Source organism: Carassius carassius, chromosome 50, assembly GCF_963082965.1.
Source record: "Carassius carassius chromosome 50, fCarCar2.1, whole genome shotgun sequence".
In the NCBI taxonomy this organism is placed as follows: domain Eukaryota; kingdom Metazoa; phylum Chordata; class Actinopteri; order Cypriniformes; family Cyprinidae; genus Carassius; species Carassius carassius.
The window spans coordinates 13,394,013-13,415,534 of record NC_081804.1 but is presented as its reverse complement, the minus strand read 5'-3'; the positions used below and the strand labels follow the sequence as shown (position 1 = coordinate 13,415,534).

At 36.4% G+C, this 21,522-nt stretch overlaps 2 protein-coding genes across 3 annotated transcripts in view; one reads left to right on the top strand and one right to left on the bottom strand.

Annotated features, from left to right (window-relative positions):
* The first annotated feature begins 36 nt into the window (after positions 1–36).
* On the top strand, positions 37–15,518 carry LOC132133009 (electron transfer flavoprotein subunit alpha, mitochondrial-like). The gene is made up of 13 exons (XM_059545661.1): positions 37–174; positions 2,660–2,740; positions 3,475–3,624; positions 3,707–3,788; positions 3,951–4,033; positions 5,859–5,958; positions 6,656–6,766; positions 7,015–7,116; positions 8,369–8,437; positions 8,542–8,624; positions 11,118–11,183; positions 11,723–11,803; positions 15,073–15,518. Exons 2-13 carry the CDS (start codon positions 2,702–2,704, stop codon positions 15,106–15,108), a joined length of 1,002 nt encoding a protein of 333 aa, XP_059401644.1. The 5' UTR covers positions 37–174; positions 2,660–2,701; the 3' UTR covers positions 15,109–15,518.
* A 2,382-nt stretch (positions 15,519–17,900) lies between these two features.
* The window catches only part of LOC132133542 (transmembrane protein 266-like), a 50,758-nt gene continuing 47,136 nt past the window's right edge, over positions 17,901–21,522 (bottom strand). For both annotated transcript variants that reach the window (XM_059546413.1, XM_059546412.1), the window contains 2 exons: positions 20,093–20,155; positions 17,901–18,745 (listed from right to left, as the gene is read on the bottom strand). In XM_059546413.1, coding sequence (XP_059402396.1) covers positions 18,099–18,745; positions 20,093–20,155 — 710 coding nt within the window. In that variant the 3' untranslated portion in view covers positions 17,901–18,098. The remainder of the gene's footprint in view (positions 18,746–20,092; positions 20,156–21,522) is intronic.

Genomic DNA, 21,522 nt, shown 5'->3' with positions numbered 1-21,522 from the left:
TCAGCAGCCCGGCGCGGAGATCCGACCACGGGAAATGTTTTGAATATTGGATACCGGGGAATCGCAGATCAAACTCACACTTCTGTCTGTCCAAACATAGCTGTGAGAGACAGCACAAAGTAGCTACTGCAGTTAACGAGCAAACACGAAAAGTAGCTAAAATTCATGAAACAGGTAATGTTTTAAGTTCAGTGCAGTTTCTGCATGCGAGTGCTTAATGTTATGAACGAACATATTAACGTTAAAGCCTTTAATTTTACATGTACAGGCTAAGTGAAATGTTCTGCGGGTTAAAACTGCATTTGATTAGGTGGGTTGCTATAACATAAAACGAAACTAGAATACTGTTTCAAATATATATTTATTCACTTGAAGATATTCTCCAAAATTAGCACTTTCTCCAAAAAAAAAGGAACTCATATATTTCGTCTTCGTTGCTTTGAAAAATTTCTATATGTGTAAAACCATATTAATTTAAGTCCTTGTGTTCTAGTGAGCCCCCTCCTGGACGTCAAAATAACATCACATATTGTTTGATACAGTTCATAATCAGTTACATCTTTGCCATTCCAAGCCTTTGGAAAAAAAAAAAGAGTAAAGGTAGAAAGTATGTAGGCTAATTAACTTTAACAACATTACTTAATTACAGCAGTTCAGAGTAGGCTATTAGAAAAAAAATGAAGTGAGTCTATTATAGCATTTCGAGAGTTTAGTTTGGCTGCGAATAAAACATGTTTCAGATCCAATTGATCTGCTGACGCTCTGTGCGTAATTAGCTACCAAATTTACCATCATTGACCTACGTGAAATCTACATTCTTCGGATATATATAATCGTTTCTGCTTCTATTGGAAATGACAGGAATGATTCCCAGCACAAATTTGTTTATAACTGTTATTTGTATCCTTAAGCGATATACGCACCTTGAATTAAACTTATTATTCAATTTATTGCGAATAATTCGTGCTTCTCTCTTAATTAAATTTAAATCTGTTACTCTATCCATTTTTGGTCATATTTGTACTTTGATACAGATAAACACTTCTCCTCCAGCATGTCTAATTTGAATTGAAGTATCACACACATATATTTTAAAAGCGAGCGTAATGCATAATTTGGTTTAATACATCCTGAAAATGATTCGGACAATCATCCTGAAAGTCGTGTTGTTACTCACTCTCACTGAGTGACCGCGAGTCGAACCTCACCTTTGACTTTGACCTCTAACCCAGCAAACAAACATATTTCATTTGGGTTAAGAAGCATGTTGTGTCCATGAAGGGGTGGAGAAGAGACATCTGTGAGATTGCATGTACCGAACACAATATAGAGTTTTAAAGTTGCTTTAATCGTAGCTGAAATCCTTTTGTCGTCTCGGCTGTTCATACATTTTTATTTCTATAATATTTTTAAGTCAATTCAAACGAATGAGTTCAAACAAATATAACTACTAAATCCAAAAACAATTTTACAAACTTCGTCATCCAAGAATGTATAGCCTTATTAATATATATATATATAATACATTTTAAAAAGTTAGGAAAAAAAGGTTTATCATCAAATTAAAAAAAAAGATAAAGGAAAAACATATCAGTTTTGTTCTAATAAAAATTTTGTTCAGTCTGATAACAGTTTGCCATTACAATAAAAACATAACCATAGTATTGTTTTTAGCGTTCACTATAAACTGTTGAATAAAACCATCAAATACAATGGTATGGTAAAATCATAACTGTTTTATATACGTTTTTTATGCATTTAGCCTGCAATTTTATTATGATTTTTTGTCTATTTGTTCAATCTAATAAACTCATTCCATTTGAATTGACTTTAAATAGCAGACAAAAGGTTTTCAACTTATTAAAGCAAATTAAAATGCTATGCAGTCTCATATAGATGCCTCTGCTATTTTGTAGATTAAATAGCAGGGTAAATGTTTTTTTTGTGGGATTTTTTAATTATTTTATTGTATAATTTTATTGAACAGCCTTGAACTTTAAACTATTATTTTAATAACTACTAAATCCAAAAGGTCATAAATAAATTATCTTTATCTTTTGTCTTCAACTTAAAAAAATTATTAGCCTACTTTATTTTGCACGTGAATAGAAAGCATAAAATCTTGTCAAATCAATAAATTAGCCTACATAAAAGTAGTAAATAAAACAAAATAACAAACGAACAAAAAAAGTGAATAAGAATCATACCTCTAAAAACTTGAGAAAAAAATCATATTCATATAAAAATGCATTATTTTGCTTTACAGAAAACTTGCTGAGGCTGTTTCCAAAAATGTCCTGCCTCTGCCTAACTGAAAACCATAACTAAAGTAATAAAAATGCAACCCTCGGTCTAGTGGGCCCTGCTGCGTTCACAGTCTCTGTAAGTGCCCTCTTCTGAACTAAAAGCTCCACATATTATCTAATCTATTAAACCACACCTCCTAATTAAATATCCACCGACTCCGCCCACTATACTATTATACAGTTCGATCTCTACTAACAGTTTATTGATTATTCATTTTCTTATACATATTTATATTTTTGACATTGCACATATCCAAAATACCCCCCAAACCACATTTGAGCTGTTGAGGGTCTCTTTTGATCTCGCAAAGTCTCGCGAGATCTCAGCTTAACCTCTATCCTTGTTACTAAAGCAGTGACAGTGTGGCTGCTGCTGACAGACTGCTGCAGAAATCATGCTCAGAGCAGTAAACAAGACACATCTCAGGCAGCTGGTAAGACAAATCCGTCTAAACGACACATTAACCAGTGCGCACATCCTTTTAAGCTGCTATTCGTTCTCTCTACCCTCTATAGACAGAAATACAGTTACATGAATAGCTTAGCACGCTGGCTAACTCATTCAGTTCAGAAGAAGTTATGCAATATGGTAACGTTACTAAACTGCGGTTCTTTTCCATATCGTCTTGTTTTTGAAATGTGAGCGTCAACACGCAATGTCAAATGCTTTAGTTACTTTGCAAACATATGTTTTTTTATGGTTGTATAGTATGCTAGCTAGGCGTATAAACGACAAGTTTCATATATTCTAATAGTTTTGCTTCTTTTTATAGCTATAAACAGAAATCTTGATCTTTTGAACAACATTGAATAAACATGACATGTTGTTCAGGTCACTTGGTATATGATTTGGTAATAAACAGAGCTTGCTAGTTATCTATCAAGGTTATGCAATTTGTAAACAATGCATTATGAAACCTCGTCATCGTCCTCAAGTAGCGTTAACTGCTTGACCTACACTGACTGCATTTGATATGTGAATATATTAGGTCAGATCCTAACCCCTGTGATGTCTCAGATCTCTAATGATCTCTGTGGCCTACAGAACAATGTCTGGATGCACTGCATAGTGACCTCTTAACAGTTATTTGGGTGAAAGGGCCTGCCAGGTATTTATATCTTACTGTATCTGATTCAGTAGTTAACCAAACCTGTTTTCTTTTCCCAGTCTGCTCTGATTCAGAGGTTTCAGAGTACTCTGGTTGTTGCCGAGCACAATAATGAGACTCTGACCCCCATCACGCTGAACGCCATCACTGCTGCTACAAAACTCGGCAGTGACGTGTCCTGTTTGGTTGCTGGAACAAACTGTGCTAAGGTATATCTGTTCAAGCACATTGATTTATGCGTAGCAGTTTGAAAGACTAATTTCAGGGGTCTGATTATGGGTTTCTGGACAGGTGGCAGAGCAGTTGTCCAAAGTTCAAGGGGTGAAGAAAGTTCTGGTAGCTCAACATGAAGCCTACAAAGGTTTTCTGCCAGGTAAACCCAACTTCATTTAGTTTTGTTCTTAAATTTCATAAGTATTTGATTGTTGTACTGTTCTTTACGGAAGATTTACACAAGTAACTTGGCATAAAGTGTCTGAGAGTTGAAAGGAGGAGGTATTGAGCATTTTAAATGAAATACGAAATTCTTTCACAGAGGAGCTGACGCCTCTCATCTTGGCAACCCAGAAACAGTTCAGTTTCACACACATCTGTGCGGGAGCTTCTGCTTTCGGAAAGGTAAATCCAAAGCAAAGGTTGAGGAAGTTGGGTGACATTCTGTTGTCTCGATCATTTAGCCATCATGTGTCCATTACACACTGGGAGAAACAACACTGTGGTGAGGCATCTATATGAGATTGCATGCATTGAAAATGTATGTATATATATATATATATATATATATATATATATATATAAGCATTTTATTGAAAACCTTTTGTCAGCTATTTAAAGTCAATTCAAATGGAATGAGTTTATTAGATTGAACAAATAGACAAAAATGGTCAGAATAAAATAGCAGGCTAACTGGATCTATAGTGAAAACTAAAAACAATGCTGTGGTTAGGTTTTTATTGTAATGGAAAACTGTTAATCAGACTGAACAAATTGACAACTTTTTATTAGAACAAAAGTGATATATGTTTTTCCTTGATCTTTTTTAATTTGATGATAAACTTTTTTTTTTGATTATGAAGTTTGTACAATTGTAAAGATTTCTTACTTTAAAAATTTATTTTATATATATATATATATATATATATATTTTTTTGTTGTTCTTGGATTACGAAGTTTGTATAATTGTAAAGATTTCTCACTTTTTTTCTTTTGCCTTTGATAGTGTTTGCTAAAGTTTGAACAGAAATGATTTACATTTTTGCCTTGGTCTTTTTCTAATTAATGGCAAACTTTTATCAAATTTAATAAAAGGAACAGTTTTGCCTTATCTTTATTTTCATGCTTTTATGTATTTTTTTTTTTTTTTTGATGGTTAACATTTATCAGATTTTATGAATTGAACATGACATTTTTTACTTGAACTTATTTTATGATGAACATTTATAATATTGAACTAAGCTTCCACGTTTTTGCACATTTTGCTTTTGTTTTTATCAGATCAAGCATATTTGATTTATTATTTATTTTTATTTATTTTTTTATTTATTTTTATAAATGTATTATTTTTTATTTGATGAATTTGTATCAGATGAAACTAAATTGGTATATATATATATATATATATATATATATATATATATATATTTTTTTTTTTTTTTTTTTTTTTATTTGATGACATAATAATTAATATAATGACAATCTGATGAAATAACATTTATCAGAATCTCTTTTTTGTGATCAAGCCAAAATTACATACGTTTTTCCTTGATTTTTTTTGCATCAGTCATTAGTGTAGCTATGCCTTACTTCATGCAGGATTTTGTAGTTACTCTCATGCCAAAGCTATCTGATTATTTCCCAAAGCGAAATGGATTAGAAACTCTCATACTGCCTTTGACTTTTGCAACAGTGGGAGAAGTCCGTCCTCAGTAAGTGCGGCTCTATTATATGCACGGTTATCTGTCATTCCACAGCCAAACTGTCAGGCAGCAGATCTAATGGTATTTAAATTGAATTGTAATACATTAAACAGTATCTTATGTAGCCTAACCCCAGACCAAAGAGATGTATTAGTCTCAATTTCCTCACTGGCTAAATGTATTTTATTTGATGGATTCTTAAGTGGTGGATTTGGTTTCATTATGTCACTATATAAAACACTTGAATTACCACTATGCAATATTTTCACCTCCAGACATAACTTAGAGCTCTTTTGCAGACTCAACGATATTTATTCTGTCTGCGATGCAGGATGGCCAAAGTTTTCAGACATGCGGTGAAAGTGGATTTTGAGCAATGCCTGCCCAAATAATGCTATTTCCAAACAAATCAAATCTGACCGCATCTGTAGATAAGGATGGACATGTTAATGGTTTGAACTTAATCCAAGAGCTTCAGAAACATCCGTTTGTCTTTAATAAGGGTGTGTGTGTATCTTTATTTGTAGAATCTCCTTCCAAGAGTGGCTGCCAAGTTGGATGTGGCTCCCATTTCAGAAATCATTGAGATCAAATCTCCAGACACCTTTGTGAGGAGCATTTACGCCGGTAAACACACAAACTAACGCACCACTAGCACTTCTCAATGAAACGCTTGCTTTAAACCTGTTTGCTTTCAAATAAACGTCCTGGTTTGTTCCATGTCCTTCTCGTTGTTTAACACCGAGTTTGTGATTTGCGAGTCTGGCCATCATACATGGAGACAAGCAATGACGTGGAACAAATCATATATTTTCATTTTAATATCTAAGGGGGGACCCTGGAGCCTTTTTGTCCCACTTTGCATGTATTATTTTTCTGTTCACCGATTCTCATCCATAAACTCTACTGCCATAAATACTTCCTAATTACTCCAGCCACTTTATCTTTGGCAAGCACAGGGCACTATTATTTATGAGACCCCTTTATTTAAATGCTATTTTAAATCAGATATAAATGTTTTTCTCGCAAACATCAAATGAAAAGTGGTGGTTTGCCACTTGTCCAAGGTTTTCAGCCAGGGGATCCTTGAAGGTTCTTCGCATATGATTTATAATACATTTGCCTAATTTATCTGAAAAGCTATTAAATGGACATTTTATGATGATATGTTTTTCATTATACAATGTAGTAATGTGTATTAATACAGGCTGTTATATAGTGATAATCTAGCTTCTCTTAACAAAGAATAAACAAGTTTTTTTTAGTTTTATGTTTTGCCATTAACAATATTTCTGGTCATTTCAAACATGTTTTCGGTTCACAGGAAATGCCCTCAGCACAGTTAAGTGCAATGAAAGCATCAAGGTCTTCACCGTTAGAGGCACTTCCTTTGAACCTGCGGCCGTGGAGGGGGGCAGCGCGTCTTCAGAGGAAGGTACCGAGTCGTTTGATGAAGTTAAACACTGCTGTTTGTTCATGTTTTGCTTTAAGGTCACGCTGACTTTGATACCACACACAAAGGTTTATAGTATTTAGCGCTGTATATAATCTTCCACTCCGCTGCCAGGTTTTGATGGTCTAGTTTGTTTAAACGTTGGTTTTAAAGGGATCGTAAAGGGCATTTCGGAACGACTCGGCCTGTTTATTTGGGCGTCTCCTCACGAGATGTTGTTGCTTTTGCAGTCTCTTCGTCTGCCCCTGTTGGAGTCTCTGAGTGGCTGGAACAAACGCTAACCAAGAGTGACCGTCCAGAACTCACCGGTGCTAAAGTCGTGGTGTCTGGAGGTAAGAACCACAAACATCCATCGGACATTACAGTAAGGTGTCCTAATATTAACTAATGCATGTCAGAGAATGTGTAGTTTACTCCCAAATGCTGATTGGTCAGTGCAGTGTTTCAGCTATGCTGTGATGATAACCTGTACCTCTATCACTTCACCCTTTTTAAGCAGAAGAGTCACTAATATCTCTTTTTTTTTTTTTTTTAGTAAGGTACCTCTGTATTTTACTGGCCTGTACTGCTTTAATGTTACTAGACAAGGATTTTATCCAGAAATGTTTTGGGTTTTCATCTGCGGAAATTGTGTGTGTGAATAAAATTATTGTATGTATCTATATCTATCTATCCATCTATCCATCTATATAGATAGATACACACACACACACACACACACACACACACACACACACACACACGTGTTTGTGTGTGTAGATGTATCAAATATGAAAAGATTTTATACAATTGTTATCATAATGTAGTATGAAGCTTAAATATATATTGTAGTATTCCTTCTTAATTTTTACCATGAATATAGCTTTTTATGATAGATAAATATACAAGTACATACATGCATACTTAAATAAAAAAAAATATATTTTTCTTAGGATATTTGATTCTAAACAAGCTGTAGACACAAACTCTTATAATTTATTGCTTGCAGAAAAATAACAATAGTCAAGTACAATTTTTCATTTGAAAATAAATTTTGAACTGTACAAGTATTTCATAAAATATTCAATACTAAGTATGAATTTTACAGAGATATTATAATTGTTCATTGTATGTTGTATTACTATTATTAGTACATTTTTGCCACCTTTTTGAGGCTGGTATGACTAAATAAATAAATACATTTATATAATATATATTTTAAAATCTAGATATCATGTAATTGCTTTTTACTGTATTGTCTATTGTATTTTTATATTTTATTATAAACAAAGCTTTATTGATTTCTAAAAGAAATAAAGCAGAAACGCTCATATTTTATTGCTTATTCAAAGAAAAATAACATAGATAAATTACAATAAACTGAAACTGCTTTCCACAGGGACTACATCATCTTTGTGTTTATGTTTGTTGTCTGTTTGAACCGTAGGTCATGATGTTGGGTATTCCCTAGAAATTTCCAGGCAGTTTTTTTTTCTTTGCTCAGAAAATCAATAGTAAACCGAGACAGTATCGATCCTACTGGAGTCATAACCTTGTCAGTAATTTCATATTTAATGCCCATCTGCCGTCTTTATGTCATAACAGGGAGGGGCTTGAAGAACGGCGAGAACTTCAAACTGCTCTACGACCTCGCTGATAAACTGAACGCAGCCGGTACGCTGTTCGTTTTGTTGATTTTTACTCTAGTTTCTGTTTAAGTTTTCATTTTTAATCAAGCTACAGGAATTTAAAATGAAACCACCCAAATGTTCTTGCAGTCGGTGCCTCCAGAGCCGCAGTTGACGCTGGTTATGTCCCCAACGACATGCAGGTTGGACAGACGGGAAAGATTGTGGCTCCTGTAAGTACTGCTGTCAAAAACCAGTTGTCTTATTTCTCAGTGTGTCCTACCGTCAATCACATGCACTACAGAGGGGAAAACATTTCTCTCGAAGTTACAAACCCACCAGCTTTTTAGACTTTATAAACCATCTTGACTTTGAATACAAGAACATCTAATTGTTGTTTCTGTTTGAGTCCAGAAAGATGGATCAGTGTTGCCCTTTAAAAAGGTTAATTTTCCATTATCCGCTGCGAGTGGGACCTCCCCGCTGTCATTATCCACACATTAGCGGAGCTCTGAGGCGTTGTGATGTAGTTAATGGCACATTCCGGCTTCGAAATGATTTACCAGAGCCATTAGTAGAGCCGTGCAGCACACAGGTCCGCCCTGAGCTCAAATCAGCCCCAAACCCAATTCTCTAAATGTTTTGACAAGCTTGTCAAGCGCAATCTGAATTTTGTGCATTAGTATTCACCCTGAACAAGTCCCGAATGAGTTCTGCCAGTGAAATGAACTTGACAGTGTTGTTTTGGGTCGATTGAGTATGCCTTTTGTGGTTAATCATGATGTTTTGATGACTGGAGGTGCATGCTTTGGAGTTTTTTTGTTTAAAGATGTGCACCATGATGCTGCAACTACAACTGTTTAAAGGGTTAGTTCACCCAAGAATTAAAATTTGTTCACCCTCGAAGCATCCTAGGTGTATGTGACTTTCTTCTTTCAGAATAATTCAATCGGGAGTTATATTAAAAATTGTCTTAAATGTTAACTCAAATTAATAACTTCAATGTTTTTTTCCCCAGCTAGTTTCCAAGATGGTATTTTTCATTTTCATTTAGTTTAACTTGATGTACTAAAATAACTAAAGCTATAATGGAAATAATAATTAGTAAAAACAATATAGACATATAAAAAAAGATGACTTCATTAAAAAATTATTACAACTGTAAGTAAAATTAATATGAAAGAATAAAATCTATTTCAAAACATTTAACAATCTATTTATTTATTTCATTTATTGTATATGATTCAAAGTTTCAACCTTTGTTTTTAACCTTTAGTTTGCTCTTGTAATAATAACATATTCTGAACCATCTTTCACAGCCCATTTGATAAATATTTTTAAAAAGCACCGCAAAATAGGATTTCAAGAGATTCAGGCCATGTTTTGTGCCCTATTCTCATAAAGTGCCAACTCCCATAATGTCACAGATTCTGTTTGTGTGTTGAAACATTCAGCAGAGGTGGAGAAATGACATGTTAAGAAAAGTTATGACGTTATCTGATAACTATAAGCAATCCTCTGCAAACTTTTATCCAACACCCACTACAACCTCCTCCATCCTGTGGATCCTGAGATATGTGTGGGTCTCCATCACTTCAGCCCATCTGAGACACCAGCCCTGCTGGCTTTTAGTGCTCCGGCCGGCCGCATGTTCACAAAGTGAAGCGGTGGCCCCTCGGGAGAGAGCCGCAGCCACATTAAACTGCACTGAAATATTCATGGAGCAGTGCATTAAGCTGAGAGCCACTGATGTACCACTCCCTCGGGATACTCCCAGCCACATCCCCCAAGTGCTCCTCTTTTGAGTAATTGTGAGGATGTTGTGGCCTGTACTCCGGGACGAGAGGTCAGCAGAGTGCTTCTGTGCCAACGCCGAGATCCTGCTGGGTTTAGCTCAAATTTACAGCTTTAAACGTCCTCCGTTATTGTATCGTTAGCAACCTGTGACATGGCTAAATAGCCGCTTGTTGAGGATTTTCAGTCACATTTCTGTATAATATGCATACAGGAGTCTAGCTCATGGTTTAATTTTAAGCGCCAGCCTCATTTACACCAGTGCCGTTCATTTTAAGTGCTGCTAATTGAAACATGGCACACCGTATTGTCAGCCAATCAGGCTTGTGCATAACATGATTCTGAAAGCATATTAAATGAGCTTCCTGTCACAAGTGATTCATAACTGGCTAGTTTTGCATGTGAAGAGAGAATAATATGTTATGTATGTAATATGTTTAAGTAAATGAGAGAAATATACTGATGTTACAACTTAACATTACGTGATTTTAATGAATATCATACACGATTAATTGCCAGAATTTATATATAGATGGCTAACATGTTAACATATGTTTGTGTGTGTGTGTGTGTGTGTGTGTATATATATATATATATATATATATATATATATAATAATTTAATGAAGATGTATTCTTAGTAAGCATCTAATTTTCTCCCCACAATCCACTAATATTTGCTGATTTCTTTTCTCCAAAAAAAAAAAACAATAGCTGTAATTTAGATGAGTAAAGTCATGTATTTGATTGGCTAATTACTGTTTGAGAAAACTACTGGCCGTTCATAAACGGGCAAAGTTTCTGAGTACTGAATAGACAGTAAAATGCAAATATGGGTGGTCAAAAATGTTTTATTCAAAAGAGCAAGAAATTGCTGGTTTGTATAATAATTCCTTTTCAAATCAATTAAATACTTTTTTGGTTACTCTACAGGAGCTGTACATTGCGGTTGGCATCTCTGGAGCGATCCAACATCTTGCTGGAATGAAAGATAGCAAGGTACAGTTAGTAATACATGTCAAAATACACAGCCACACACTGTAGTACATTAAGAAGATATCATTTTCTGTGATAATATCAGCAATCAGAGGAAACCCCCACCAATGAGCAGCTGTGTTTCCAAGAGTTTCCAGAATATGCCAAGTTAACTCACTTTTGAGTGTGTCGGTGTATTGTAATGGAGTGTTTTAAAAGCCATGTGGAGTAGCTTTTTACCTGCATCCATAATTCATCTGCATTTTCTATTCTGCACCTTTGGAATAGAGTTCCTGGTAGAGCTGCTTTATCTGCCAGAGCCCATCATAACCATCTTCATTCTCGTGTTCCATAAATGAGCATCCTCCTCATGTTGATGAGATGTTTACAAGAATAATGTGTTAGCATTTTTTTTTACTACTGCACTTGTTCTGGGAATAGACCTTTGAGAATTGTTTTTCATGTCAGCTTATGGAGACTATAGTCCATCAGCGCTCATCCCGTAGAGGCTTTCTATTTAATACAGCCCACCATGCTAAATAATTTACTTAATTGTTTCACAGACCATCGTAGCCATCAACAAGGACCCAGAAGCCCCCATTTTCCAAGTGGCTGACTATGGCCTAGTGGCAGATCTGTTCAAGGTAAGATTCCTTGCTGTAGTTGTGACCTAGAGATTAGAGACTTGTGGTGCTCATGTAGGAAACACAGGTTTGAATCCGACTTCTGCTTTCAAAACTTGCTTTTACATTCTTCAATCAATATGCTCTACGAAATTAAATTACTTAATTTATTGAATGCGAATTTTGTCATATAATTTTATTTTTCATGTATTTTTTTTTTGCTATATTATTTTTCTTTTATTTTTCTATTTTAATCTAATATTTTTTTTGGTGTGGCTATAAACATAATTAATACAACGAAAGAGTTTTTGATTTTTGATCAGGTTTTTTTTATATGTTTAGAAAAAAAAATCCCCTCATTAAGGTAAAAATTATGAAAATTCCAGAGAGCAACTACTTAATGTTTTTTTTTTTCTGGACATTGATGAGATACCGTTCCTACCTGACATCCTAAAAATGGGCCCAGTTCCTCAGGACAGGGAGGAGAAGGCATTTGCCATTCCAACTAAGGATAAAGTATACGTAACAAGAAACATACAGTCTTCTTCCTCTAAACACAGATCTCATTTGCACAAAAGATCCTCGTCAGGTCATCAGAGACATTTTAATCCAGTGCCTCAGACAATCAGCAGTACTGTTTCAAGTTTATTATTAATAGCGCGGTAAATTTCAAATGACCTGGTATTAATTTCTTCAGCCAAAGGCGATCTAGAACCAAAACCAGAGCGATTCTAAAAAAGCTGTCCCATTATTTCCCTTTTAAATTTTGCAGGGAGCATTATTTCACCTAATGGAGAGTGTGCAACTTCTGAATTATTGAGTTTCTGAATTAATCAGTGGCGTCTCGTGGCTCCAGCCAGAAGCCTTATATACAACTTCTCCTTCTTTCGGAGCAGAAAAGTAATTGATAGTCGGCACAAGTGTGCGGGTGTAGTTTTTCACCTTTATTTTCTCCTCTCACCAGAGCTTTACACGCCCGGCTGCGCGCCATAGTTTAAGATGGCACACACGTTCACAGTGCCAGAGGGCTGCCACACACACACCACGTCCATCTGTTGTTGGTGTTTACCTCGTGTAACGCTAGCATAGTTTATTTCCCTGTGTTTGCCCTGTTGTTCATCTATTATGTAGGCGGTGTGTGCTAGACACAGGTGTGCAGGTAAACTGTGTAAAAGTGATTGCTGATGATGGGCAGTGCTGGCGATCAGGGGCGGCTCTCAGATCAGCTTACACGTGATCACTCCTCGGGTAACTGATTAAAATGTATGGGCTTTCTCCTCCTTCCTTAGATTGAAAAGTGAGCTGGGGACATATTGGGGTGATGATATAGTTTTTCAGGGCACACCTCGGTTTAGATGAGAAACTTAAAGTATAGGTAAAGTTCAGGAGGTTCTCAAATGACAACCACTCTACCTAATGTGCTTAAACAATGGAAAAAAGTTTGGGTTCTGCTTTAAGGGGCCTGTTTACATCTGGTATTAAAATGTGTTTTGGTTACTCGCATCACAAGTAGATGGAGACACATTCCCATTTACACCTGGTGTTTTATCCACTTTCAACCGTTTATACCTGGTGTTTTGTCCACTTTTGACTAAGTAGAACACTGGTGGTTTGTTAGAATCAGGAATGCTAAGAGAACATAGTGCTTTTTACAGTTTTTTTTTTTTTTTTTTTTGCCTCAAACGAACTTACGATTTCAGCCGACAAAGTTTAAAATCCTGTTTGGCTAACACACTTCAACAACACGCAGGGGTTAAAGCTAAAAAAAAAAAAAATCCCGAACCTGAACTTTTTTTTCCAGGGGTGGGGGAGGGTTGTGGGGGTGGACACATACGCACGGTTTTGTTTTCAGCTAATTTTTTTACACAGATTTACAAGCGGTTAAGAGAACGTGAATCAGCCGTTTATCTTAAGTAGATTGAGTTCTGCAATGAACGTGCACACGTACTTTTCAAATCACAAACAAGTTCAGTCATTCAGGGGCACAATTCTGGTCTGAAGATTTCCTGAAATAATTTATAGTTAATTATTATTATTATTAACATGATTTAAGGAAAAAGAATAAAGTTACTGTTTAATGTCGAAGAGCAACAAACAATAATAATAATAATAATAAAAAAAATCACTTTTTGTTTGCATAAACATTAAAATGCTAATATTAAAAATGGACAGATTTTAAACAATCAAAAAATCTTTGTTTGGTGACTTACGTTATTTACTAGATTTGACAAAAAAATGTAAAAAAATAAATAATTTTATTTAAAGATAAACCTCACATTTCAGTTTTTAACTAATTTTAAGAGTGAGATCAAAATCATAAAGTGTAGGCATTTTAGTGTTGAGATTTTCAGAATGCACATTAGCTTGTTTTCCATCTGCAGGCTAAGATTTAAAACAAAAGAATTGATTTGCATTGGTCTGAACTAACAGGCAGACAGACTGAATGAAAATGTAACTCCGCTGTCTGACAGCAGGTGGCGCTGATGGACCAGCAGCAGTTTCCCCGGTAACCACTGTAAACAAAGCAGTGCTTTTAAACACCTCTTTAAGAGGCATTACACAGAGGAAGATATGAAAAGCATATATCTGAAGACAGTCAGTTCTGCCTTATGCATTTATGTTCATACATTCTTTCATTCATTTCTTTCAGCACTCTGCCTTCATACATGTTTTCACACAAAAATGCCTTTGTGAGACTGTAAATTTTGCTTAATATGCTGAGCAGTATTTCTTTCAAGTTTTACCACATATTTGTAGATTCATCCTTACCAAAGATGTTTTTCAGTCAAGAACAAATTTGAGCAGAGATTTTACTTTTGTTCTTTAATAACACAGACAAGCAAGCTGTTCTCTGTACTTTCAGACAAATGCACAGTTCTAAAACACACATCAGATTTTCTCAGTTTAATTTAAAACTCATTTAAAACATTTATTTTAACTTGGTTTAGACTGTAATTACAATGACACCCACCAAAATAGGCATTTTGACTTAATTGTGTGTGTATTTGGTCGTTTAAGTGAGAAAAAAAAAGTGAGTGAACTCAGTTCTGTAATGGTGCGACTCCATGAGAGCACTCTGGGTGTGTGCGCGCACAGAAAACAGCACTAAATTACAAAAAAAATTTGTTTTTTTTTCTGCAGCCAAAAATGTTTCAGACCGTTTACACCTGTATGTAGTTGTGTCCACTTGGTATCAGATCAACAGAAATGCATCTTAATACCAGATGCAAACAGGGCGAGGGTGTTAAAAAGACTTGGGCCAGTTTATGTATCCGTGTATCTATTTCTAGGTTGTACCCGAGTTAACCGAAGCCTTGAAAAAGTGAGTCGACACAGGAAGACGTTACTCATCTGGAGAACTTCACTAGGAGCCTGCCTTAAGAAGCTCAGAGCCAACACTCCACTGATGTTTCCTCCTGAACAGGATTTTCCTCCAGAACACCTATATGTACTTACAATAGCTAATGTAAACAATAAACCTAAATTCTGGTGGACACTGTCCCTCCAGAAGCAGGATTGGACTCTCCTGCTGTAAACGAAGCTCAGTGGAGTAAAGTTCATTTATCCAGCAGTTGTGGATGGCTGTCTTACGATGTTCTTTACATGTTCTATGTAATTTTTGTAATTTCTATGTAATATTTGTGGAAGTAACTTGCTGTTAGTTTTATTTTAATAATGTTGCTGTCTGGACCTGGATGTTTATTGAAGTGATCCAATAAATATACTTCTGCTTGTTCTTGTGCATTGGTTTTGTTGTCTCAAACGACCAGTTTTAGGCACATTTTCACATTCTGCATACTTGAAAACCAATTCTAAACATACACATCCTTTCAAATACAACAAACCTGACACTACAACAAAAATGACACTGGATGTCTGAAGTTACCAACTTTTAATTGCTTGACAATCTCTCCCATTGTCAGTTTGTAAAATCCCTTGTTGATAACAGGATTAATTTGCCTTAGTCGGAAAGCAGAAAGATCTTTTCAAAGGCTCATGCTATTGGGATGGGGGTTAAGGTTAAGGGTTATGACAACATTCTAACCATAAGTTCGCATAAAAATCTTCTAATACTGTATACCTGAAATGTTCGCCTATAGTTTGCTCTCCATGTTTTAAAAATACTTGAGTTTAGCACTTTTTTTTTCTCGCATAGAATTTGAATACAAACATCAGCATCAGTAATGTAAGAAAGGCAAAGGTAAGAAATTTGGCTGAATCACACAGCTTGACACATTTGAACACGGATCAAATGTAACCCTGCAGCATTGGGGGGGAAAGGATTGTACATTGTGTGTCAGTTACATTTCGTACAAATAAACAAATTCGACAAACAAAAACTCCCTCCCATGCCACCCTGAAAGAGAACACGTGATAAGTCTTCCAGCCACACTCAGATATTGGTCTACCGTCTAAAAGAGTGCGTCTTTGCTGGTTTCATACACCACTCGCCCAACAGACACACTGAAATTCCTGAAGGATCTTCCAATGATGGCTCCCAAAGTACATCTACCTGACCTCTTGGAAGGTTGTGCAATTTTGGCAGGAGTGACACAGTTCGAGTGCTCTTGCAGAGAGAGACAGAGAAAGAGAGAGAAATGTGCATCTGTAAGGAGGAACGTTTCATGAGGTGAGTAGCAGAGAGCGTTGTCCTCATGTCACTTCATGTGCCCCTTTTTGAGAACATGAAACCTGGGAGTGGGTATCATAGTGCTGTTTGACACACAGAGAAAGACGGATTGGCTGTGTCCGAAACAAAGTAATTGCGGCCCAATCACTCAAGAGTTTTTGAATGAAGGTAAACCTTAAGGCAGGGTTCCTCAAATCTGACACTGGAGTGCTACGGTCTTGAAAAGTTCAGCTCAGACCGTGATCAAACTTAACTCCCAGTAATTTTCGAGTCATTCTGGAGACCTTATTTAGCCTGTGTCTTTGATTAGATTTGGTGTTAAACTCTGGAGCGCAGTGGGCCTCCATGGCTGGATTTGAGGAACCGTGCCCCTAAGGTTTTAGACAGGCTTTCAAAACCCTTTAACCTCAGATGTGTTGATTCCCATCTGTATCTCTGTAGATAATTACTGTTTTCAACTGCCCATCAGACACTTTTCAAGTAACCACTGGACCACATACAAAGGGTTGTGGGATATCATAGACAGGGAATGATATGTCCAATGTTTCAACCGAATGGAGGCATTTCAGTAGTAGGGGGTGCACCGAATAGTGAACTAGTTATGCTGTAGTCGACGCGTTGGATGCACACCAACAGTACACATTTTGGATGTCTTAATCTAACTGATCTATTTCAGGTGTTGCTGTCTCTATTAATAAGCTGATAAGTTCAATCAGGTGTGCTCGATTAGTAAGAGTTCAAAACTGTCTACTTTACTTACAGGAACAGGGTTGAGGGAACACTGGGGTTGTCCAATCCAGCTCATGGAGAGGCACCTTCCTGCAGAGTCTGTCAGAAACTTAAAGCTGGAATACAACTGTTATTTTTGCTTAGAATTTTTTGCTCCAATACACAGTTGGGGGGAGTGGATGTTAGTGCCAAGTGCCAACAGTCAGAACCAGTCTGTAGATCTTGGAGACTGGTTGAGTGTGGCTGGAATTTCACAGAAAATATTTTTTTCTTTATTGGAAAAGTTTCTTTTTTTTTAGCTTTAGAACATGATTACATCCAGTTGGAGGGTATCATACTTGTTTAATAGTTTGAGCCGAATTTAGAATAAATATTATTTTCATTTGGCTTGCGTATTTTGTCAACAAAGCATGTTTCTATGAAAGTCTGGTAGTGTGATCCTCAGTTGTTAAGAGTATTTTTTTTTCTCAAACCATTTACAAGTCGTAGTGTATTCCAGCATTGTGATTTTACACCATTTGTAACAAGAGAATCCACAAAAATCTGGGAAAAAGAAGCAGGGGTAGCCAACCCTGCTCCTGGAGAGTTGCCTTCACATTGGATTTAGCTCCAACCATTATCAGACATGCCTTAATCAACCAATGAAGGTGTTCTGGATTACTTGAAAACTACAAGAAGGTCCGTTGGAGCAGATTTGGACCAGGAAGTTGGCTCTCCAGAACTAGTCTATTACACTGACTCAGGAACCTTTTGACAAGTCACACTTTTTCAGTAGAGAACGTTCCACACACATTAGACTCAGATATGCCCTGATGCCTTCCTACCTCCGGATACTGCAAGCAATGTCAACAGTTTTTATATTTCGGACACAGCCAGTAAGTAAGCGATATAGAAAGAGAGGCCAAGAGAGAGGCTGCTTCAGCTGGTGTTGGTGGTCACCGTCCCAAATGTCATGCTCTATGTGTCCGTTATATGGCCGAGTGGAGTATCTGCTGGCTCCATAAGCCTGTACTTCTCCTCCAGAGATGGCTCGGTCCCCTGCAGGTGGATAAGTGGCTTGGTCTGGAATACGCCCAGACTTTCCTGGTTTCTCTTGTTGTAAATGTTCACCCTGTGTTGCAGTTCCGGGCTGGCCTTTACCGACCCTGCCGGACTGGGCAATTTAAAGTTGACCGGGTCCACCCTGCCTTTTTGCACAAGGCAGGAGTCCTCAGACAGGGAAGAGAGTAGTTCTTTGACCACCCCGCTGGGGTCATGGACACCCGGTTGTGTGCCCAGGGTCAGAGGGCTGCAGTATGGAGGAGGGCAGCAGCGTTGGCCGCTGTAGTCGGAGGTGGAGGCCTCCCGTACGGTAGAGCTGATGTCAGTTGTGGAGCCCAGCGTGTGGCTGCTGACACTGTGCTGCCGGGCTGTGAAGCTGCAGCTGGACCTGGACATGGTTGTGCTGGATGCTTCACTTACAGAGCTGCCCGTGCGCTCCTGGCCACTGCCCGGGCCGTCAGCACTGACGAGGGAAGGCGGCAACTGGTTGGGGTTGGTGGGAAGGTGGACATCGATGGCTGCTGTGGTTATGATACATGCACCAGGGTTGGGTACCCCAATGTCTGTGTATAACAGATGGTGTAACTTAGTGAATGAGTGCCATCCTAAATATTTAAGCATCAATTAAAGTGGTCAACTAATACATTAGCCAGACCTTTTGGCATTTTGAGATCAAGCGATTAGTGTATTCGACTGAACAATGTGTAATCTTCAGACAGGTCTTGTCGATTGTCAAGGGAACTTCAAGCAGGGTTATTATAGATAACTAAAACCAAAACTAAATTTAAAGCCAAAAATAAACTTAAAATAAAATTAAACCAAATATTTAAAGAAACTAGTTATTTTAATATTATACAGCTATTAAGTGTAACTTGACAACTAAAAGTGAAATAAAAATGAATAAAAACTAGACAATAAAAACCTGCTAATAATGACTAACACAACAAATTTCTTAAAACTAAAATGAAAACGGAAAATATTCAAATAAAAACGGATTCAAAATATTCATACAAATGATAACGGTATCTCAATTATACTAAACACTGATTTCAAGTAAAAATTGAACAAATATTTAATTTATTTCATATCTCATTTGGCATTTTTTTTTAATTACATATTTGCATATTCCAAAATATTAAAATATATACGTATGTGACCCTGGAGCTCAAAACCAGTCTCAAATCACTGGGGTATATTTTTAGTAATACCCAAAAAAACATTGTATGGGTCAAAATTATTGATTTGTCTTCTATGCCAAAAATCATTAGGATATCAAGTAAAGATCATGTTCCATGAAGATATTTTGTAAATTTCCTACAGTAAATATATAAAAACTTAATTTCTGATTAGTAATAAGCATTGTTAAGAATTCATCTGAACAACTTCAAAGGCGATTTTCTCAGTATTCTGATTTTTTTTGCACCCTCAGATTCCAGATTTTGAAAAAGTTGTATCTCGGACAAATATCGTCCGATCCTAATAAAACATTCATCAATGGAAAGCTTTTTATTCAGCTTTCATATGATGTATAAATCTCTATTTGGAAAAATTGACACTTAAGACTGGTTTTGTGGTCCAGGGTCACATATGCTGTATCTTTCAACAATTTATGACCCATGATCCACCTTGCTGTCTAAAAATTGGCATCTGCCGAAAAACTAGTATCAGTAAAACAATAATTTGGATGCATATGCATAGATTAATCTAAAAAAAAAAAAAAAAAAAAATTATATATATATACAATATAGACCAAAAGTTTGGACACACCTTCTCATTCAAAGAATTTTCTTTATTTTCATGACTATGAAAATTGTAGAGTCACACTCCAAACTCTTGGTCTGTACAGTGTGTATGTATATATATATATATATATATATATATATATATAAACACAAAAAATTATTACTTACCGCTACTTGGCTCACTGTAATACTGACTGATGTAGTTATTCATATCATCCTGAACGACACTCTCTGGAAAAAAACAAAAACAAATGTCAGTCACACATTTAGTGACCCCAAACCAAAAAAACAAGAAACAGCTTTTTTTTTTTTTTTTAAAAACAAAAACAAACAAACAACAAAATAGAATCCAGATGCTTAGAAATCTGAGATTTGAAAGCTTTTCTGATCTTTTTTCCAATTTCACTGCTTTATAATGGGGAAACGTTTAAGAGTCACTGTATAGAAGCATGCTACAGTGTAAGCAATGCATTAACGTTCTGATTCTGGCCATCCTTCTCTGCTGCTTGGGCTCCTGAGCCAAAAAGAGCCTGTCTGACGTGGCTGTGACTGTAGATGCAGTGGAGGTCATCGGCTGGGTAGAAGGTCTTACGATCTGTCTGGCAGAGCGAGGAGTCGACTGCACTCTAAGTGCCATCCACACATCTCTGGAGACCAGACCCAACTCACTGCGCCTTTTTAAATTCATTTTACTGTTTTAAATATTCATCAATGGAGACTCGGGAGGAGATGGGCAGCCGACTAAAACACCAGGAAGACAATCAGAACCAAATATAAATAACACATGAGGATGAAGACGACCACACACACATTTTCAAAGAAAGAGTGAATGTGAAACCCTTTTTTGTTATTTTATATAAATACATTGTACTTTCTAAATTTTGCAATTGCTTTTGGCAAAATACCGTAGTTGGTATTGCTTGGGGTCAAGGTTTGACATGTAATTATTCAAATTATCTAGATTATCTAGAATAACTAAAATACATGTGCGAGCTCTGAAGTCTTTCCTCATGTCCTGCACTGGGAATAAATCATTATCTGTCATTATCTGTGCCTTGTTTTCTGGCAAAAAGCAGAACATCCTAAAAACGTTTCATTTGGCATGCGTATAAAGATCAATTTAACTGGGAAGCAAAATGTTTTCATAGAAAATGTCTTCAGTTAAGTTTATTTTTCTAACCTCATTGGCAGTTTTTTTTCCAGTTCTAAAATGTCACAAAATGTTACATTTTTTTTTTTTAAACGAAACCGCGTTCATCTTTGCTCTGCTGGCTTTGTGTTTTGCAATGTCAAAAATAAAACACTAGTTATTTTGGGTGTCTCCGAGGAATCCGGTTTCTGAAACTAAGCAGACTTTGAGAGCGATGATTCAGCACGATCATGTCCCGCAGTAAATTCTCCCCGAACCAGAGCGGAGATAAAAGAGACCTCGCTCCGGCTGAACTCTGACAGGTAGTGCCCTCAACTTCAAATAGCAACTCTTTAGAAAATGAGATCACTCAGCAGCTCTTATATTTTCTGCATCTTTGTCTTCGGTGCTTAAATGCATCTAACTCCCGTGTTATATGTGTCTTTGAGGTGTCAAATATAAAATATGG